The sequence below is a fragment of the Malaya genurostris genome, chromosome 2, assembly GCF_030247185.1.
Source record: "Malaya genurostris strain Urasoe2022 chromosome 2, Malgen_1.1, whole genome shotgun sequence".
NCBI lineage: Eukaryota > Metazoa > Arthropoda > Insecta > Diptera > Culicidae > Malaya > Malaya genurostris.
This window is the reverse complement of record NC_080571.1, coordinates 76,055,249-76,074,172: the sequence shown is the minus strand read 5'-3', so window position 1 is coordinate 76,074,172 and position 18,924 is coordinate 76,055,249. Positions and strand designations below refer to the sequence as shown.

Here is an 18,924-nt window from a genome sequence, read left to right as displayed (position 1 = left end):
TTGATTTTGATAATTGATACTTCCATGAAATACTTTCAGGATTTCCCTGGATAGCTCAATAAACCTTATCAAAAAAATAGCAATAGGCATGTTGAGCAACTCAATATTTTCAGTGCCCGCCAGCCTAATAATATGTCAATTTCCTTTGTAGTTTAATAATAATAGCTGTTGTTCTGCTTTTTTTTTTTAATATAGAGCAATTCCATAGGGAAGAATAGACGAAAAAATGACAACATCAGAATCGACCTTCTCCGATTTGGATGAAACTTTGCACATGGCTTCAGTATGGCAAACCATAAGTTTTGAACCGATTGAGAAATCAATCCGACTCACGACTGATTTTTAAAAAGGGGGTATGTATTTTTGCATTTCACCAAAATTGCCTTATTCAAATCGGTGCCCGAATCAGTTCCGTTGTCATTGCAATGTGTCATAACATTAGTGCCGTCACCGAACCGAATAGGCAAGCGTTGACATTTCTTGCAAAGTTCTTAAGATGCCGATTTACTTTTGTTCCTGATAATGTAATACATTAATATTCGCTCCAACTGCATCAAGATAATCCAAATTGGTGGCCAATTCCTGACATAAGAATGCTTGAAACTATCTAATGATCTAAAGACTGTCCCAGAAATATGGACGCACTTTGATTTCGCTGTAAATAATTCACAAGTGTCAGATATTCAAATTTTATTCGATATACTGATAATATTAGACTACAACAACAGAATATTATTCTCAACATTTGCTACTTAGCCATTGTAGACTAACTGGCGCACCTTCTTGCGAACGTTCCTCATTAAAATCCGTACAGACTTCTTGGCGACAAGTTTTGACACTTTTTTCCAATCTTTTTCGAACTGTTGAATGGTTTTGGCTGCCGAGACATGTTTCCTAAGATGTGCCTTCGTTAATGCCCAAAATTCCTCAATTGGTCGAAGTTGTGGGCAATTTGGTGGATTCATGTCTTTTGGGACGAAAGTGACATTTTTGGTAGTATACCATTCTACCGTTGATATCTAGTAGTGGCAAGAAGCAAGATCTGGCCAGAAGACAACAGGATCCTTGTGGCTTCGAATCATGGGTAGAAGTCGTTTTTGTAAACATTCCTTGATGTAGTGGTGATGAAGAGTTTCGAAATCTTACCGCAGCTACAAATTGCTTGCCAGACCATAGCTTTCTTACCAAATTTTTCGACTTCAATCGATGTCTCGGACTGGCTTAACACTTGCCCTTCTCGCACCGTATAATATTGTGGTCCCGGCAAGGATTTGTAATCGAGTTTCACGTAAGTTTCGTCGTCCATGATTATGCAGTTCAAATTTCCAGCAAGAATCGTATTGTACAGCTTTCGAACCCTCGGCCTGATCGATGCTTCTTGTTTCGGACTACGTTTTGGTTGTTTCTGTTTTTCGAAGATACAAACGTTCTTTAGCACGAAGAACATTTGACTTCGACATGCCCACTTTTTTGGCCACATCCCGAACTGAAACCTCCTTCTTTTGCTCGAACGCCTTCAGTATACGTTTATCCAACTGAGGGTTAGCAGGACCCCTTTTTCGACCCGTTTTCGGTTTATCCTCAAGGGTGTTATCCTCACCGAACTGCCTGATTGCATTTCGCACGGCTTTTTCACTTACTCCTTCCATTTTTGCTATCTTTCTCAGTGACTGTCCGCGTTCTTTGCACCATTTGTACACAATTTTTCGACGTTGTTCTGCTGAAAGTCCACGCATTTCGAAACAAACTAATGAAAACGAATAAACAACTGCACAAGTGGTTAGAGAAGAGTGTAAATAACAGGACGCAGTCATAAAAATTGCCAGATTCTGAACCATTGCGAAATGGTAGCGGTTTTTGGTTGCGTCCATACTTTCTGGGACAGTCTTTATTGTCAATTTGAAGCACTATTAGTTATGTCCACTCCGTGATCAATCCAGAACGTGCCGAATGTTTTTGAATTACATGTTGAGATTTAGTGTTCACTCGAAGAAATTTTTTTTTGAAATATATCGGCTTTGGGAAAATGTTGGGATTTCCGAAAATACCGATTTTTCGGGATAACACCAGGTCTCCACGTTTCATTTAATTCTTATGTCGTTTTCGCTTAATGTCAAACCTAACCCAGTTTCCACCTTAACTGCTGTCAAACCTGATTTTTCTATTAGGTTTGCTCAAACCCCCGTTGCTAAGTGCGAATCCAACAGAGTTTCATGAAAAGTATTTGTTTGATGAAACTGCCCTGGGTCAGTCTACAATCAAAATACAATGAAAAAATACACACTCCCCAGGAAAATAAATTGTTTCCTTCGATTTTACAGACAATAAATTTTAAACGCGTTTTTCTCGAAAGCAGGTTTGGAAAGCCCGTGTCAATCGTTATTCGAAAACTACTTCACCAATTTTTTTCAAATTTTTCACACACTTTCTACATGTAAAATACCAGACCCCAACGTTTTCCTTTTCGTTTTTTGTTACTCTGGGGAAGTTTTGCTGCTTCAAAATGGTGGGTTTTTTTCGTGAAAAATCGTAATTTTGACTTTCAACAAGCGTCTTAAAAAATACTCCTTCAGCGGCTTATTTCTCAATATTTTTCACGAAAAGAAATACGGAATGTTGTTCGAATGATGCTTTGTATAATGCAAAACATTAGAATTTGTTTTGTTGAACGATACCTCTATTAAAATTTGCAAGAATAGTGTATTTCTTAAACCGTTAGACCCTACCCTCTATTTAAAAAAATCGAGATGATATTAGATCTCGACGTTCCATGCAATCCTAAGACATTTTAAGTTTGAAAATTATCAAACTTTAACCGCCAGCAACACTTACCAATAATCGATTTAGCTCAAATTTAGTGCATTTTGCACTACCGCTTCACGAAATTAGAGATGACCCAAAAATATTGGTACCCTAATGTCCATGGTAATTTTTCATTTCATTGCTTGATGATTGTGCTTGCTTTTGAGAAAATATCGAACATTCATTAAATAACAAAGAAAATAAATGTGAACAACCTCTTCTTTCTAACGTTCCCCCCATATTAAGACGCCGCTTATCCTGAGGTGTAGCATTTCGGAGCCTTATCTTGCATTTTTCATTTTATGTTTTAACGCAAATTTTTTTTTTAATATGTAGTAGGATTTTTCAACTCTTAATAACAATAAGTATAGTTCTGATTCAGTGAATAGTCGATTTTTATAAAGGTGCGGCATCTCATCCGGATCAAACCTACTTTGTTATACACTGTTGAATAAATGCCCTCCTTATCTTAGACGTCGCCAGTGTACGATCCCTGATGACGATATTCACCTAAACGTACGTGAATTACGCTAGCGAAACGTGCTCATCATGTGTCATTTCGAACTCGCCGTAACCGGTTCGAGGCAAATTTCGTACGATATGTAGGTGTTTTCAGAATTACAAACCAAACACACTTCACTAGAGAAACGGCCTATCCATTCAATATGCGTATGCGCGGTTCTTTATTTTTAGTGTGATATTTCGCCATGCGACTTTTTACTGATGCAATAACATCATGTCTGTTTTGGGATTATCTTTCGTTTGGCGTCTAGCTGAATCCGGAAAAAATGTGTTTTATCTTCGCTCTCATTTGTTGTTTTGTTCGAGTGAGAATGTTTTTTCATGTTACCAAAAGTTCGAGGCCAGACCGGCAATTTGTTGCTCCAAGATTGTCGTTTGTATTTTTTGGTGCCGATACAATTTTGGCTGGAATACGATTGGGAAACTGGCGAACGAGATTGTATTTTGATTCGAACTAATGCTTCGGAAAAACTTTACTTATAATTGAACGGCTTAAAGCAAAAGTCGGATAAGTGCAACTTAGTTTGGAAAACCCGTTTAAGTATTTTTGAATGCAAAAACCGGATAAAAACATTGAGCGCAAAAGTCGGACACGGACTTTTAAATGCAAAAACCGTTTAAAAACATTTTTATTGCAAGAACCGGACAAAAATACTTTGAAAGCAAGAACCGGACAAAAACTTAACCGGTTCTTCCAAAACAAATGTATTTATCCGGTTTTTGCATTCAAAGTTATTTTCGGCCAACTGTCGCTGCGGGATAAAGCATGGGTCGCTAGTTTACTACGGGTGGCGTGATACGTAAGCACATTTTCTTTGAGTCTCGTCTTGTTCCGCAGGGAAAATCGAATGTGATTCCATAATTATGTCAACTCTACTCTATAAATTTTAATGGAAACTCTTTGCAATAAGTTATTCGAGAAGAATCATAAATGTACAAAATTCTTGATACGAAGATGAAACATCAAATATAGCTCGGTAAACTTAGCTCGTATCTGTTTTCATACCACGCAACTATATTTTCCATAATGGATGGAACTGATATACTTTATTAATGGCTCGTAGCTACGATGCATAAATGTTCACTAAATTCATAATGTTTTCACCAATTAACAAGCAAACATGTATTAAGGATTACTGGAAAAAATGAAAACAGATATGTGTTTCTTTTGATACTTCTGTTAATCATCTGTGCAGTCAAGTATACGTATTAGTGGTTTCAATTCGAGGAACATCATAATTGTATCAGTTCAATTGTGAATATAACAACAGATTTGAAATTAGAGTAAAATATTCAACATATCTTAAACCTTTTTATAGATATCTGATAACTATGCTATATTCATGTCGGTACTTCTATTCATTCAATGTACTCATAACATGCAATCCTTTGATTGTAAATCGAGTGATTGAGTTTACTGTTTCGAATAGTAAGGTAACGGTACTCCCGTTCAACCCATCTCCAGTTCGCTTCTCGTATACTATAATCATTGCTAGAAGTAAGAACTGCTGTCTTTGTTCGAGCCACTGGCTCAAAGGGAATGGATGGAAATAGGATCATTCGCATCGAGTTTTCGCGTTGATAAAACAGCAGTATTGCTCAATTCTCAAGCCTTTATTTCTGAGATACTGTTTCTTAGAGCCGAAGCAAAGATTTTGAATTCGATTTTATCACAATTTGTTGATTGAAAGTCGAGTTATTAGCTAAAAAATAAAGCGAATGAACAAATGAGATGACTGTCGGTATATTAGTCTAACTTATAAGTCATCTGGTCTAGTTTCATTTTCCTTTATCAACAATCGACTTTGAGTTTTGCTATGATTCATGACTTCTCAGCGTATACCTTGGATTTCAAATAGCCTCACAAAAAAAGTCTTGTGGGTCATCTCAGGGGCTAGTCAAAATCATCGTTATGACTCGTAATGTTCATAACAAATCGATTGTTAGTCAAACTGTATGGCATGTTACCCCGTCCTGTTGAAACCAATAGTCATTGAAACCGTTTTTTTGTGTTAGGATAATCTAATGAAGCTCAAGCTCTCCCTCCGTTTTTAACTAACAGTTTATGGCTACAATGAACTATTGAATATTACGAGCTAACAATGCAAATTTTGCAAGAATACCCGATCAGCAAGTCTTAATGCAAAATTTAAGACAAATAAAAAAATAAATTCGAAATACATGTGTTTTAGTGAAGATAATATTCGAATCAATCCTTCCGATTTTTACTCGATCCTTTGAGTTAACGCCATGCACACATAAACATATTTTGTACAATTATGCCTATTTTCATGCACACATGTTGAAAAGGATATTAAATTCAAAATTACTTTACAGTTCTTTGTTTTTCTTTTACCTAAGAAGCAAACCTGAGCGTTGATTGAAAAACAAAGTTTCATTCATTTAAAATGAATGCATTCGTATTTAGTTTTATATCGATTATGTTTGTCAATCAAATTGATGTCCATTTCATATTACTATTGACTTACATGGTTATAAGTTTCTTTTTTTTTGTGCATAGATAGTGAATCCTACTCCAACTGATGGTTTGAATGAATTGAATGAATAGAAGATGTTGAACATTTCACTCTAATTTCGTTTGAATAAAAATTTCAAATCTGTTGTTATATTCACAATTGAACTGATACAACTATGATGTTCCTCGAATTGAAACCACTAATACGCATACTTGACTGCACAGATGATTAATAGAAGTATCAAAAGAAACACATATCTGTTTTCATTTTTTCCAGTAATCCTTAATACATGTTTGCTTGTTAATTGGTGAAAACATTATGAATTTAGTGAACATTTATGCATCGTAGCTACGAGCCAATAATAAAGTATATCAGTTCCATCCATTATGGAAAATATAGTTGCGTGGTATGAAAACAGATACGAGCTAAGTTTACCGAGCTATATTTCACGTTTCATCTTCGTATCAAGAATTTTGTACATTTATGGTTCTTCTCGAATAACTTATTGCAAAGAATTTCCATTAAAATTTATAGAGTAGAGTTGACATAATTATGGAATCACATTCGATTTTCCCTGCGGAACAAGACGAGACTCAAAGAAAATGTGCTTACGTATCACGCCACCCGTAGTAAACTAGCGACCCATGCTTTATCCCGCAGCGACAGTTGGCCGAAAATAACTTTGAATGCAAAAACCGGATAAATATATTTGTTTTGGAAGAACCGGTTAAGTTTTTGTCCGGTTCTTGCTTTCAAAGTATTTTTGTCCGGTTCTTGCAATAAAAATGTTTTTAAACGGTTTTTGCATTTAAAAGTCCGTGTCCGACTTTTGCGCTCAATGTTTTTATCCGGTTTTTGCATTCAAAAATACTTAAACGGGTTTTCCAAACTAAGTTGCACTTATCCGACTTTTGCTTTCAGCCGTTCAATTTATCTAAGAGTTAGAAAAAAGGGAAGTCCCGACACAAGAGTAATAAGCATTTTACAGTTACAGGCAGCAACCAGATTTCCTGTCGTAAAAGGCCACAAAAATAGGAACTCCTAAGTCAAGGTGTATTTCCGTGCCGATGGCTGAATGGCTGCAGGAGGTTAAACATTGCAGTCGTGAACGGAATATCTTGGGTTTTTCCCTTACTGGATACACGCAATGCTTAGCAATCAACTTCTTTGATCATCGCTTCGGCAGGCCAGAGATTAGAAAGCTGAGTGTCTGTGGGTGTCCTCAAGGTGGTGTACTATCCCCACTTTTATGGAACCTAGTCGCTGATAGTTTGTTAAGGAAACTTAATAACCTTGGACTTCCGACTTATGGTTTTGCCGACGATTATCATATATTGATGACCGGTATAAGCATTAACACTCTCTTTGATTTAATGCAGCAAGCCCTGCGATCTGTTGAACAATGGTGTTGTCAGGTTTGGATTATCTGTAAATCCGGGTAAAACATCAATGGTGCTTTTCACTCATCGTAGGATAATTACAGGAGCTCGTCCGTTGCAGTTCTTTGGTTCAGGGGTCACTGTGGTCGATCAAGTTAAATACGTCGGGGTTATTCTTGACTCAAAACTGAATTGGTCTGCTCACATTGACTTCAGGATTGTAAGAGCTTGCATTGCTTTCGGCCAATGCAGACGAGCTTTTGGAAAATCATGGGGACTCAAACCCAGATATATTCATTGGATCTACACAACTATCGTTAGACCAATTTTAGCATATGGATGTCGTTCAATTTATCTAAGAGTTACAATATACATTTGTTTATGTCTTTTTTTATTAAGATTTTTTTGGTGCGAAAACTCATGGATTGGTAAAAATCTTGCTGGGCGGCAGTGATAATGCATTTCGATGTTCTCAGATCATCTTAGATTTTTGTTGTTCAAGAAATACTGAAAATTTCAAACATAGAATATAGGTCATATGCCATATTTTTCAAGACTTAGTACATTGCAAAAAAGAATGTTTATCAGTGCAAGCCTAGAAATGGGACATTAAATATTATTTTCAGAAGAATCTCTTTACTGAGCTCCGGATAATTTTTGTATTTCTACTACTAGTACTGAGATGATTAACTGATACCGGTTATAAGTAAAAAGTCACGCATTTCTACTGGAATACGTCTTACTTTACTTAAATTCGATCACATTCATAATTTTGGTCGTGAATATCCCTTATTGTGCATAACATAAGGTTTGTTTCATGATATTGGAAATGTTATCAGCAGTTTATGATATAACTTTCTGTAGTATGAGAAAACCACAAATAACTCAAAATTGAAGGTTTCTAAAATATTTGGTATCAACGAGCAGTCATGAGTAAAAATTCACGAAGCGGTTCTTGTGTCCGGATGACGGATTTGGTGTAGTGAGTGGCATCTTATTTTACTGAGTAGTTCTAACAATTTAAGTTTTGGTCGCTTTCATACCTCATCCAAGACTGACAACATATTAATTTAAGCAAAGCCATGCAAAGTCTTGATATTACATTACTTTTGTGGAATTTTACCTTCTGTTTTAACACACTTCGCACCCGATTCATAGTGTACAGAATCATTGCATGGCTAGTGCTACGATCCTACTAAGGATCCTTCCAGGTAGGGGTTCGATATATGGCTAGTTCACGACAAAATCTGAACAGATTAAATTTGGAATATAACAAATTTACTGTTAGTTCAATCCAAGGTGCAGTTTTTATTCATTTACGTGTGCATTATTAGTCATCTTAAAAGTAATTACGGTTAATCAATTAGGCTGCTTGAAGAAACTACGAACTTTTAAGTTGGCTACAGCCATTCGGGTCTGTGCAGATTTCTCTGCAATCGATTTTGCTGCTTTCGTCCAAGGTTCTCGATTTTTTTTCTATAATTGTAGCTTATTGTTTATATTGAGGAGAGGCTGATATTGAAAAATGTTAATCTCAATACGGAAAGATTCTTTCCATCGAGAGAGATCGGTGAAAGCCTTCTTTTCCAGATGTTCTGAATGGTGTACGTATGCGATCAACGAAACCGATCCACTATTATGTGTCTTTCGATAACGTCTGAAAGTGATTATGCAAATCGCTAGTAACCTACGGGAACCAGCAAGACACTCTTCGTCGAAATAAGCAAATATCCGTATGTCTGTGTATGTCTCCCGGGTTTACGGCTTGATGCATACTCAAGTAGTAAACCGCAACTAGTTCTGATTCGACTAAGTTCAAACTATGTTGCAACAAGAGCAGGAACATGTTTTTATGTTACACTGGTTGAAGCAAGGTGATGGCAATGCTTTTTCATAACATAACTAGTTGCGGAATAGTTATTTTGGTTTCCAACCACCACATTTTCATTCTAATTTATAAGCTATCGTTACTGAATCCGAACATATTTTTAATCACAGCTATGCTTTTAACCACTAGTTCAAAATAAGTTTATTTGACGTCCATAGTAGCAATCCGCAACTAGTTCTCATACGACTAAGTCCAACTATGTTGCAACAAGAGCACGAACGTGTTTTTTATGTTACTCAAACAAGGGGACAGCAATGTAATGATAACGAAAATGCAACCTAAAAAACTTTTATTGACTTGAATATGGCGAATATATTATGGAGTCGCAAGAAGTGTTTGAAATATAAATAAAATCAGAATATTACTTCTTCCATAACTACTTTCGACAATAATAATAAATGGCAGAATAGTCCTTTCCCTTCTATGCGCCATCAAAAACACGAAGAAAACAACATAGGGGTGGAACATCGATTACGATTATATTTTAATTCTCATTATATATGAATTTAGTGTACATGGATTAATTTCAAGCATTTGAAACGTTGGGTTATTTCGTTGTTTATTTTCATAAAGAGGTGACTATTCAAGTTTATAATTTCAAGTACTATGCTGCTTTTTTATTGTTAAAAGAAAAGCATTTTGGGTTTGTTCAATGTTTAAAATGTCGATGGTGATGGTGCTGAAAGTGATAGTCTTAACTAGTTTTATTTGAAAACATGTTATTCTCATATTATAGAAAGATAAGTTCTTTCAGTACGGCATTGCACAGTAACGACAACTTATTCTTAACCAATGGATCAGGCTCATGAACTGAAACTGAATTGAAAAAAAAAACAAATTCAGTGCCTGAAACCAGTGTTGGAGATTGCCGTTAATTTCGCAGAAAGTTTCCCTACATTGTATACAACATTTTCAATATGGTAGATGATGCTACAAAAACTCGCTGTCTTTCAATACTTGCGACACGAGAGAATTTTTCTACAAAACTTCGCTCCACCTCATACTATGAGTATTTAACGGTCATTAGCAAATAGATACAGTTATGCAATGATCGGCGCTGTGTGGAACTTACCGCGATACGGTAATACGAGCGAATTGAAGTTGACAATTATCGCAGAAAGTCGAATCGATGATTCGACTTAATAATTTTCATAGGTTACAATATTTCAAAACTCTGGTGATGAGCATTTACAGACATTTTCATAGACACAACTTATACAAATGTTATATGCAAATAGTTAGAATAAGCGGCAACTGTAAAATGATTCTATCTCAATTATCCACTGCTCGTACAGAATCGGATCGCGAAACGAGAATGAGAGACCATTAGTTGCTTCAGAGAGAATCCCCATAGCAGCGTGCTAACCCGTGATGCTCAGACAGGTAATCGAGAGAAATACGCTCTCGCACTGGTGTCCTCTCTATGTTAAATGAACCATGCCGGTTTTTTGTTGCTAAGATGCTATCCGTCTCTCTTCGATGGCACTGATTGAATCATGTGAAGAGTTGATAGAGAGCGTTCTTTAACAACAACAAGTTGAGCGCACCTTGATAGCGATAGCACCGTGAAGAGAATGACAGTTTGATAAAATAGATTAAGAAGGAATAAAACAAAATGGTTTGAGAGTTAGGCAAACGCGCGTGAACTGAACGCCGCTTAGTTAATAAATACTTATTTACGTAATTACAGTTACATTCTGTTCCAAAAAGTTACTTTGATTGAACTTGAACTATAAGTAATAGTGTTTGTCACTGAATTGAATTAATATTTATCGCTTAACCTAACTTATTCTAGGATTGTACTGTTCGATAAATATCTACAGTTCTCTAAATCCATCTAACGTAACGAATCATTGAAGCAGCAGTAGATCCATGAGCTACATCTGAACTAAAACAGTAGCAATTTACTAAACGTGAGTTTTGTATGGAATAACAGCTAAATGAACTAATGTGAACTTATATTAAATTTACTACAGAGATTTAAAATCTTCCCTGTGGAAATAAAGGGACTATTACAAATCCGGAAAGGCTTCTTAATTGTCAGAGAAACAACATCTTTTAAATCTGTTTATGGCCATGTCTGAGGCTGCTGCTGCTGCCAACCTTGCCTATGGTAAAAACAATGCCGGTGCGGTTGACACTACTACTGGTGCTATTGTTAATTCCGAGAATCAAAACGTTACTGGTCACAGCTGTCGAACGTGTAAGCAAGCTGATAATAGCAGGATGGTGCAATGTGACGATTGTGATAGCTGGCACCATTTCACTTGTGTTGGTGTTTCTGACGAAGTGGAATATAACGATTGGTATTGCAACAAATGCGCATCCGTTAGACTACTGAAGGAAAAACAGAAGTACACTGGCACTAAATCGAAGAAATTCAGTGCCAAACCCGCGGAGGAAGAAGACAAGAAGAAGGTTATACCTAGGAAACTTAAAGAAAAGCCTAAGAAGCAGATTGAAAACGTTCAAACACGAAATGTCCAAGTTTCAGTATCGATGCCAGATGGAAGACTGAGTAAAGCCAGTTCTGTAAAATCAACAGCGTCTAGAAAATCCACAAAGGCCGTGTTAGAACTAAAACTTCGAAAACTCCAAGCCGAGCAAACGCTTCTGGATGAAAGGCGAAAATTGTTGGACAAACAGTATAGTGTCATGAAGGAACTGTCAGAGTTACAAATTGAGCAAGAAGATGAAAATAATGATGTTTACCATAACTCCAAAGTAAACGATTGGTTGAGTGAAAATCCTACACAGCAAGTTTCCGTGCATACCGATTCGGAAGAAAGCGGTGATAGTTTCTTGGAAGAAGACAGTGATAGAAATTCAGAAACATTCGAAAATAGCACAGATGATGCTGGATCCGATGAAGCTTCCGTCTCAAAACGAAGTTTCAAGCCAGAATTTCTTTCGACACCGAAAAAAGGGAAGTCCCGACACAAGAGTAATAAGCATTTTACAGTTACAGGCAGCAACCAGATTTCCTGTCGTAAAAGGCCACAAAAATAGGAACTCCTAAGTCAAGGTGTATTTCCGTGCCGATGGCTGAATGGCTGCAGGAGGTTAAACATTGCAGTCGTGAACGGAATATCTTGGGTTTTTCCCTTACTGGATACACGCAATGCTTAGCAATCAACTTCTTTGATCATCGCTTCGGCAGGCCAGAGATTAGAAAGCTGAGTGTCTGTGGGTGTCCTCAAGGTGGTGTACTATCCCCACTTTTATGGAACCTAGTCGCTGATAGTTTGTTAAGGAAACTTAATAACCTTGGACTTCCGACTTATGGTTTTGCCGACGATTATCATATATTGATGACCGGTATAAGCATTAACACTCTCTTTGATTTAATGCAGCAAGCCCTGCGATCTGTTGAACAATGGTGTTGTCAGGTTTGGATTATCTGTAAATCCGGGTAAAACATCAATGGTGCTTTTCACTCATCGTAGGATAATTACAGGAGCTCGTCCGTTGCAGTTCTTTGGTTCAGGGGTCACTGTGGTCGATCAAGTTAAATACGTCGGGGTTATTCTTGACTCAAAACTGAATTGGTCTGCTCACATTGACTTCAGGATTGTAAGAGCTTGCATTGCTTTCGGCCAATGCAGACGAGCTTTTGGAAAATCATGGGGACTCAAACCCAGATATATTCATTGGATCTACACAACTATCGTTAGACCAATTTTAGCATATGGATGTCTTGTATGGTGGCAGAAAGGAGAAGTCGCGACAGTTCAGTCAAAGCTAAATCATCTCCAAAGGATGGTCCTAATGGCGATGACAGGAGCATTCACGACAACTCCTACTGCTGCTCTAGAGGCGCTACTGTGCATTAAACCACTACATGTGTTCCTAAAACAAGAAGCATTATCTTGTGCATACCGTCTTAGGGTTACAGGGCTTTGGAACAGTAACCCATTAGAATATGCTACCAGTCACACTCGCTTGTGGTCTCAAATGGTTCCGTGGGATGAGTATTTACTCGCTCCTAGTGACCTAACTCTCACATGCAGTTTTCCTTTTAAAACATTCAATGTGAGCTATCCTCTTCGTTAGGAATGATTGTCTGGTTGTCTGGAACGACAACTTGATGAACACATAGTTTGTTATACGGACGGTTCTCTGTTGAATGGTCGTGCTGGTGCTGGTATCTACTGTCGTGAAATAGGCTGGAGCAGTCTCATTCACTTGGTAGATACTGTACTGTGTTCCAAGCAGAAATCTACGCAATTCTGTGTGGAGTACAATCGGCACTTCAGCAGAGGATCTGTGGTAAACGTATTTATTTTTGTTCCGACAGTCAGGCAGCCTTAAAAGCACTCAGTTCGAATGACTCACGGTCGAATCTAGTGATCGCATGTCGAACTCAAATTGAAGACCTCAGCTTTTCAAATGCTGTTTACTTCATATGGGTACCCGGCCATTCTGGTATTACTGGAAATGAATGGGCTGATGAGTTGGCTAGAGCTGGTGCAACGAATGATTTCGTTGGTCCTGGACCTGCTTTACCATTTTCAACTAGTTGGATAAAGCACAAGATACGTTCTTGGGCTGCATCCAAACATGCCAGCTACTGGCGCAGCTTGCAAACTTGCGCTCAGACAAAAGCATTTCTACCAGATTTAAATCTGAAAATGTCAAAGTGTCGACTGCATTTCTCCAAGTATCATTGAAGTATTCTGGTCAGAGCTCTGACTGGACATTGCAAACTCAATTATCACATGGCTACTATTCAACGTGCTGAGTATTATTCGTGTGATTTGTGTGAATGCGATTATGGTACTTCATATCATCTGATATGTAACTGTCCCGCATTGACGCAGCTACGTATCCGGGTTTTTGGTTCTCCATACATGGTTGAGTCTGTGTATGCGGAGCTAAAATTGAAGGATATTCTCTCGTTTCTCACCCAATGTGGTAAGGAGCTATAGTCAGAAGGGTTCATCGTTCTTCCTGGAGTGAATGAATCCCTTCTGTATTCACCTTAAATAGGGTTTGGCAGATTGTTTGGCATCCTCTGGGGGGTACCGCATTTACTTCTGCTCGTACATACTGCGAGTCGTTCTGCATTCTTCCGGGAGTGCAGAATGGTGTCGCTTTTGTAAGTTCTCTAAATCCACTCGGGGGTTGGAGGTTTTATTAACAGCAGACTGTTCGGGACCTCGTAGAGGTTCAGAATTTCCTTCTGCTTCCACTAAATGTGATCCTCAGCAGATTGTTCAGCATCCCTTAGGGGTGCAGAATTTACTTCTGCTTTTATGTGTTTTTGTGTCGTCAATTTTTCCCATCCTCCTAGTCCAACCCTTACCATTTCCTTTCAATCCTTCCCTCTTATATATCGGGAAAATGATGCTAAAAACAAATTGATGGCAAGGCACAAATCTCCAAATATCAAGGGGAACGTGCCATTTGAGCCAATTTGTTCTGATTCCTGATTCTGTAAAATCAACAGCGTCTAGAAAATCCACAAAGGCCGTGTTAGAACTAAAACTTCGAAAACTCCAAGCCGAGCAAACGCTTCTGGATGAAAGGCGAAAATTGTTGGACAAACAGTATAGTGTATGAAGGAACTGTCAGAGTTACAAATTGAGCAAGAAGATGAAAATAATGATGTTTACCATAACTCCAAAGTAAACGATTGGTTGAGTGAAAATCCTACACAGCAAGTTTCCGTGCATACCGATTCGGAAGAAAGCGGTGATAGTTTCTTGGAAGAAGACAGTGATAGAAATTCAGAAACATTCGAAAATAGCACAGATGATGCTGGATCCGATGAAGCTTCCGTCTCAAAACGAAGTTTCAAGCCAGAATTTCTTTCGACACCGAAAAAAGGGAAGTCCCGACACAAGAGTAATAAGCATTTTACAGTTACAGGCAGCAACCAGATTTCCTGTCGTCTGACTCGTAACCAACTAGCCGCTCGCCAGGTTATCTCTAAAGAGCTTCCGATTTTCGCTGGAAACCCAGAAGAATGGCCAATGTTTTTCTCTACATTTGAGAGTACAACGGAAATGTGTGGCTTCCGAAATGAAGAAAACATGATACGCCTGAGAAATTGCTTAAAAGGTAATGCACTCACAGCCGTAAGAAGTTTTCTTCTTCATCCTTCAACAGTCCACAGAGCGATCGAAGCACTCAAACTTCGATTCGGTCAGCCACACACCATCATAAACTGTTTAAAGGAAAAAATCCTGTGTATGGCGCCCTTGAAATCAGATTCGATGGATAAATTAATAGATTTCGCGTTAGCTGTACAAAATTTGTATACCACTATTGAAGCATGCGGGCGCAAGGAATATAACTGTGACGTTTCATTATTACATGAACTCGTGAAAAAACTCCCCCCGTCTCTTAGATTGGACTGGGCCAGGCAGACTAGATCACTTCGTAAAGTTAATTTGGCCAAATTCGCTCATTGGATTTATGACCTAGCCGAAGATGCTAGTCTCATTATCGAACCACAAACATTATATGATAAACAAACACCGCGAGGAAGGGCCGCGTTGAATATGCACGCGGAAATGACATCAACAGAAGATGAATTATCGAACCATGAGCCATCAGCCGGGAAACATAATTTCAACGCTTGTATCGTATGTAAAGGAAACTGCAAGTCTCTAGAAAGCTGTAAAGGATTCGTTGCCTTACCTTATGACGCAAAATGGGCCGTTGTTCGGGAAAATAGGCTGTGCCGAAGGTGTTTACTACCTCATAAGGGTAATTGCGATTCTAAACCATGCGGCAGGGAGGGTTGTGTTTATAAACACAATTCACTGCTTCACAAAGTCTTAAATGGAGGAACCGCAAATGTTTATCCATCAGCAAATTCTCCATCATGTAATACACACAGAATCTCTGACAGCTCAACTCTTTTTCGTTACGTACCAGTTGTCTTATATGGTAAAAATAAAAATATCAAATGTTATGCGTTTTTAGATGACGGTTCTGAGCTTACACTCATAGACCAAGACATAGCAAATGAAATTGGTCTCGATGGAATTCGTCGTCCGCTTTGTTTGAAGTGGACCGGCGGCACCGAAAGATATGAAGCTAATTCTTGTAGTGTAAATCTTCAAATATCGGGTCAGAATGGGAGACGGTTTAATCTTGACGATGTACGCACTGTCCATGAGCTCCAGCTGCCACAGCAGTCATTGGATGTAGATCAACTACAAGTTAAGTATCCATATCTTCGAGGAATACCAATAGAATCGTACACAAATGTTCGTCCAAAGATTCTAATTGGGGTGAAACATGCTAGCGTGTCACTCGTGCGTAAGAGTCGAGAAGGAACTGCAACACAACCGATTGCTATTAAAACAAATATTGGTTGGATTGTTTATGGAGGCTCCCCCACACACACGTCGTTCAACATGGTGCACTATACTAATCATGTATGTGTATGCGATCATGAGTACGACGATAATTTAAACCAGACAGTCAAAGATTTTCTGTTTATAGACAATCTTGGAATTACGAATTCTGTAAATGATATTAGATCTAAAGATGATGAGCGGGCTCTTTCTCTTCTTCAAACACTTACGCAGTTTAATGGAGAACGATTTGAAACTGCCTTATTGTTTCGCGAAGGAAATATACGACTGCCAGATAGCAAACCAATGGCACTTCAACGGTTAGGGAATCTCGAAAAACGGATGAGCAGAGATCGAGAATTGGGAAAGACATTGAACGATAAGATTGCCGATTATCTCGCAAAGGGTTACATTCGTAAATTGACAACTGCTGAAATTGAACAGAAGTTCGAACGCATCTGGTACCTCCCAGTATTTCCTGTCATGAATCCCAATAAACCAGGAAAAGTAAGGATTGTTTGGGATGCTGCTGCGTCTACTAGAGGTGTTTCATTGAACTCAGTACTTGTTCCCGGTCCCGATCAATTAGTCTCGCTTGCCTCTATTCTTTATAAGTTTCGAGAACGCAGATATGCCGTATGCGGTGATATTCGTGAGATGTTTCACCAAATACGTATTCGTTCAGTGGATCAACAGTGTCAAAGATTTCTTTGGAGAACAGACGAGAACGAACGGGAGCCAAGTGTATTCGTCATGCAAGTAATGACCTTTGGCGCGTGTTGTTCGCCTAGCACTGCTCATTTCATTAAAAACCTTAATGCCAATCGTTTTGTTCACGAATACCCAGCAGCTGTCGATGCAATCGTTAACAATACTTACGTAGACGATATGTTGTGCAGTGTCGACACAGAACAGGATACGATCATGTTAGCAAAGGACGTTTCATACGTTTATGATCAAGGTGGTTTCGAAATTAGAAATTGGATATCTAACTCTGAACACGTATTGTCTGTTCTCAACAACAAACAGACCGCAGAAAAAAGCATGGATCTTATCTCAAAACTGGCTATAGAAAAGGTCCTTGGGATGTGGTGGTGCACAGCATCGGACTGTTTTACATTTAAAATAAATTGGTCACGGTTTGATAGAAAATTAATGAACGGATGTAGACACCCTACAAAACGCGAGGTATTACGAGTATTGATGACTATCTACGATCCTCTCGGACTCATCTCTCACTATTTGATGGTACTAAAGGTGCTATTGCAGGAAATTTGGCGTTCGGGTGTGGAATGGGATGAAGCAATTACGGCATCATGCTTCACTAAATGGCAAATGTGGTTGAAGCTTCTGCCACAAGTCGAGTGCTTGAAAATTCCGAGATGTTACAAATCGCAGTGGGCTGATGAATCATCGGAGATGCAGTTGCATACTTTCGTCGATGCGAGTGAAAAGGGTATGGCAGCCGTAGTTTATCTTCGTTTCGATTCTAATGGAAGTATAGAATGTAGATTGGTGGGAGCAAAAACACGAGTAGCACCTATTAAGTATCTAACAATCCCAAGACTCGAACTTCAATCTGCAGTTATTGGTGCAAGACTAGCAGATGCAATCGTCCGTAGTCTGACTATCAAACCCTCACGTTGTGTATTCTGGTCTGATTCGCGGAATGTCCTTTCCTGGCTGAGATCTGATCATCGCAAATACAGTCAGTACGTGGCAGCACGAGTTAGCGAAATTTTGGATCTAACGGAGGTGAAAGATTGGCGATGGGTTGCCTCGAAATGTAATGTTGCCGATGAAGGAACCAAATGGGAACGCCTACCGGATTTGAGAAACAACAGCCGATGGAATAGGGCTCCAGAGTATATTCATTTGCCTGAAATGAATTGGCCAACGATGCCTTTCGAATCTGCTACAAATGAAGAACTTCGGGTCCCTGTTAACGTTCATGTTGAAGGATATACACCGTTGATTCTTGCAAACGACTATTCGAATTGGAAACGTTTGATTCGGGTTACAGCATATATATTTCGGTTTACAAATAATATTAGATGCGAGCAGTCAACGCGACAACTTGGAAATCTTTCGGGTATTGAAATGCAACGAGCCGAAGAATACCACTTCCGTCAGGCACAGCACGATACATACTCTAGGGAGATTTCTCTTATCAAAGGTCAACGAAATATGCCAGTTTCTGCAAAGAATATTCCAAAAAAAAGTTCACTCTACAAACTCAACGCATTTATAGATAAGAATGGACTTATAAGAATGAAAGGCAGAGCAACTGGTTGTCAGTACTTAAGCTGGGAAAATTTAAATCCAATAATACTACCGTGGACGCATCCGGTCACTCGACTGCTTGTTACGGATTTTCACGTAAAGTATCATCACCAAAATCACGAAACTGTGGTGAATGAAGTAAAGCAACTTTATTGCATTACTAGAGTAAGAAAATTGTATCGTAGCATTCGATCGAACTGTCCACAGTGCAAGCTACGTGACACCGTTCCTCGCCCCCCAGCAATGGCAGATCTTCCACCGTG

General features: G+C 38.6%; 1 protein-coding gene across 1 annotated transcript; it reads left to right on the top strand.

Annotated features, from left to right (window-relative positions):
• The first annotated feature begins 10,603 nt into the window (after positions 1-10,603).
• LOC131430392 (uncharacterized) lies at positions 10,604-12,543 on the top strand. The gene is made up of 2 exons (XM_058595327.1): positions 10,604-10,981; positions 11,045-12,543. Exon 2 carries the CDS (start codon positions 11,139-11,141, stop codon positions 12,075-12,077), a length of 939 nt encoding a protein of 312 aa, XP_058451310.1. The 5' UTR covers positions 10,604-10,981; positions 11,045-11,138; the 3' UTR covers positions 12,078-12,543.
• The last annotated feature ends 6,381 nt before the right edge of the window (positions 12,544-18,924 follow it).

Bases quoted from the DNA above. Each gene is read 5' to 3' on its own strand.
- LOC131430392 (XM_058595327.1), top strand. From the start codon at position 11,139: ATGGCCATGTCTGAGGCTGCTGCTGCTGCCAACCTTGCCTATGGTAAA.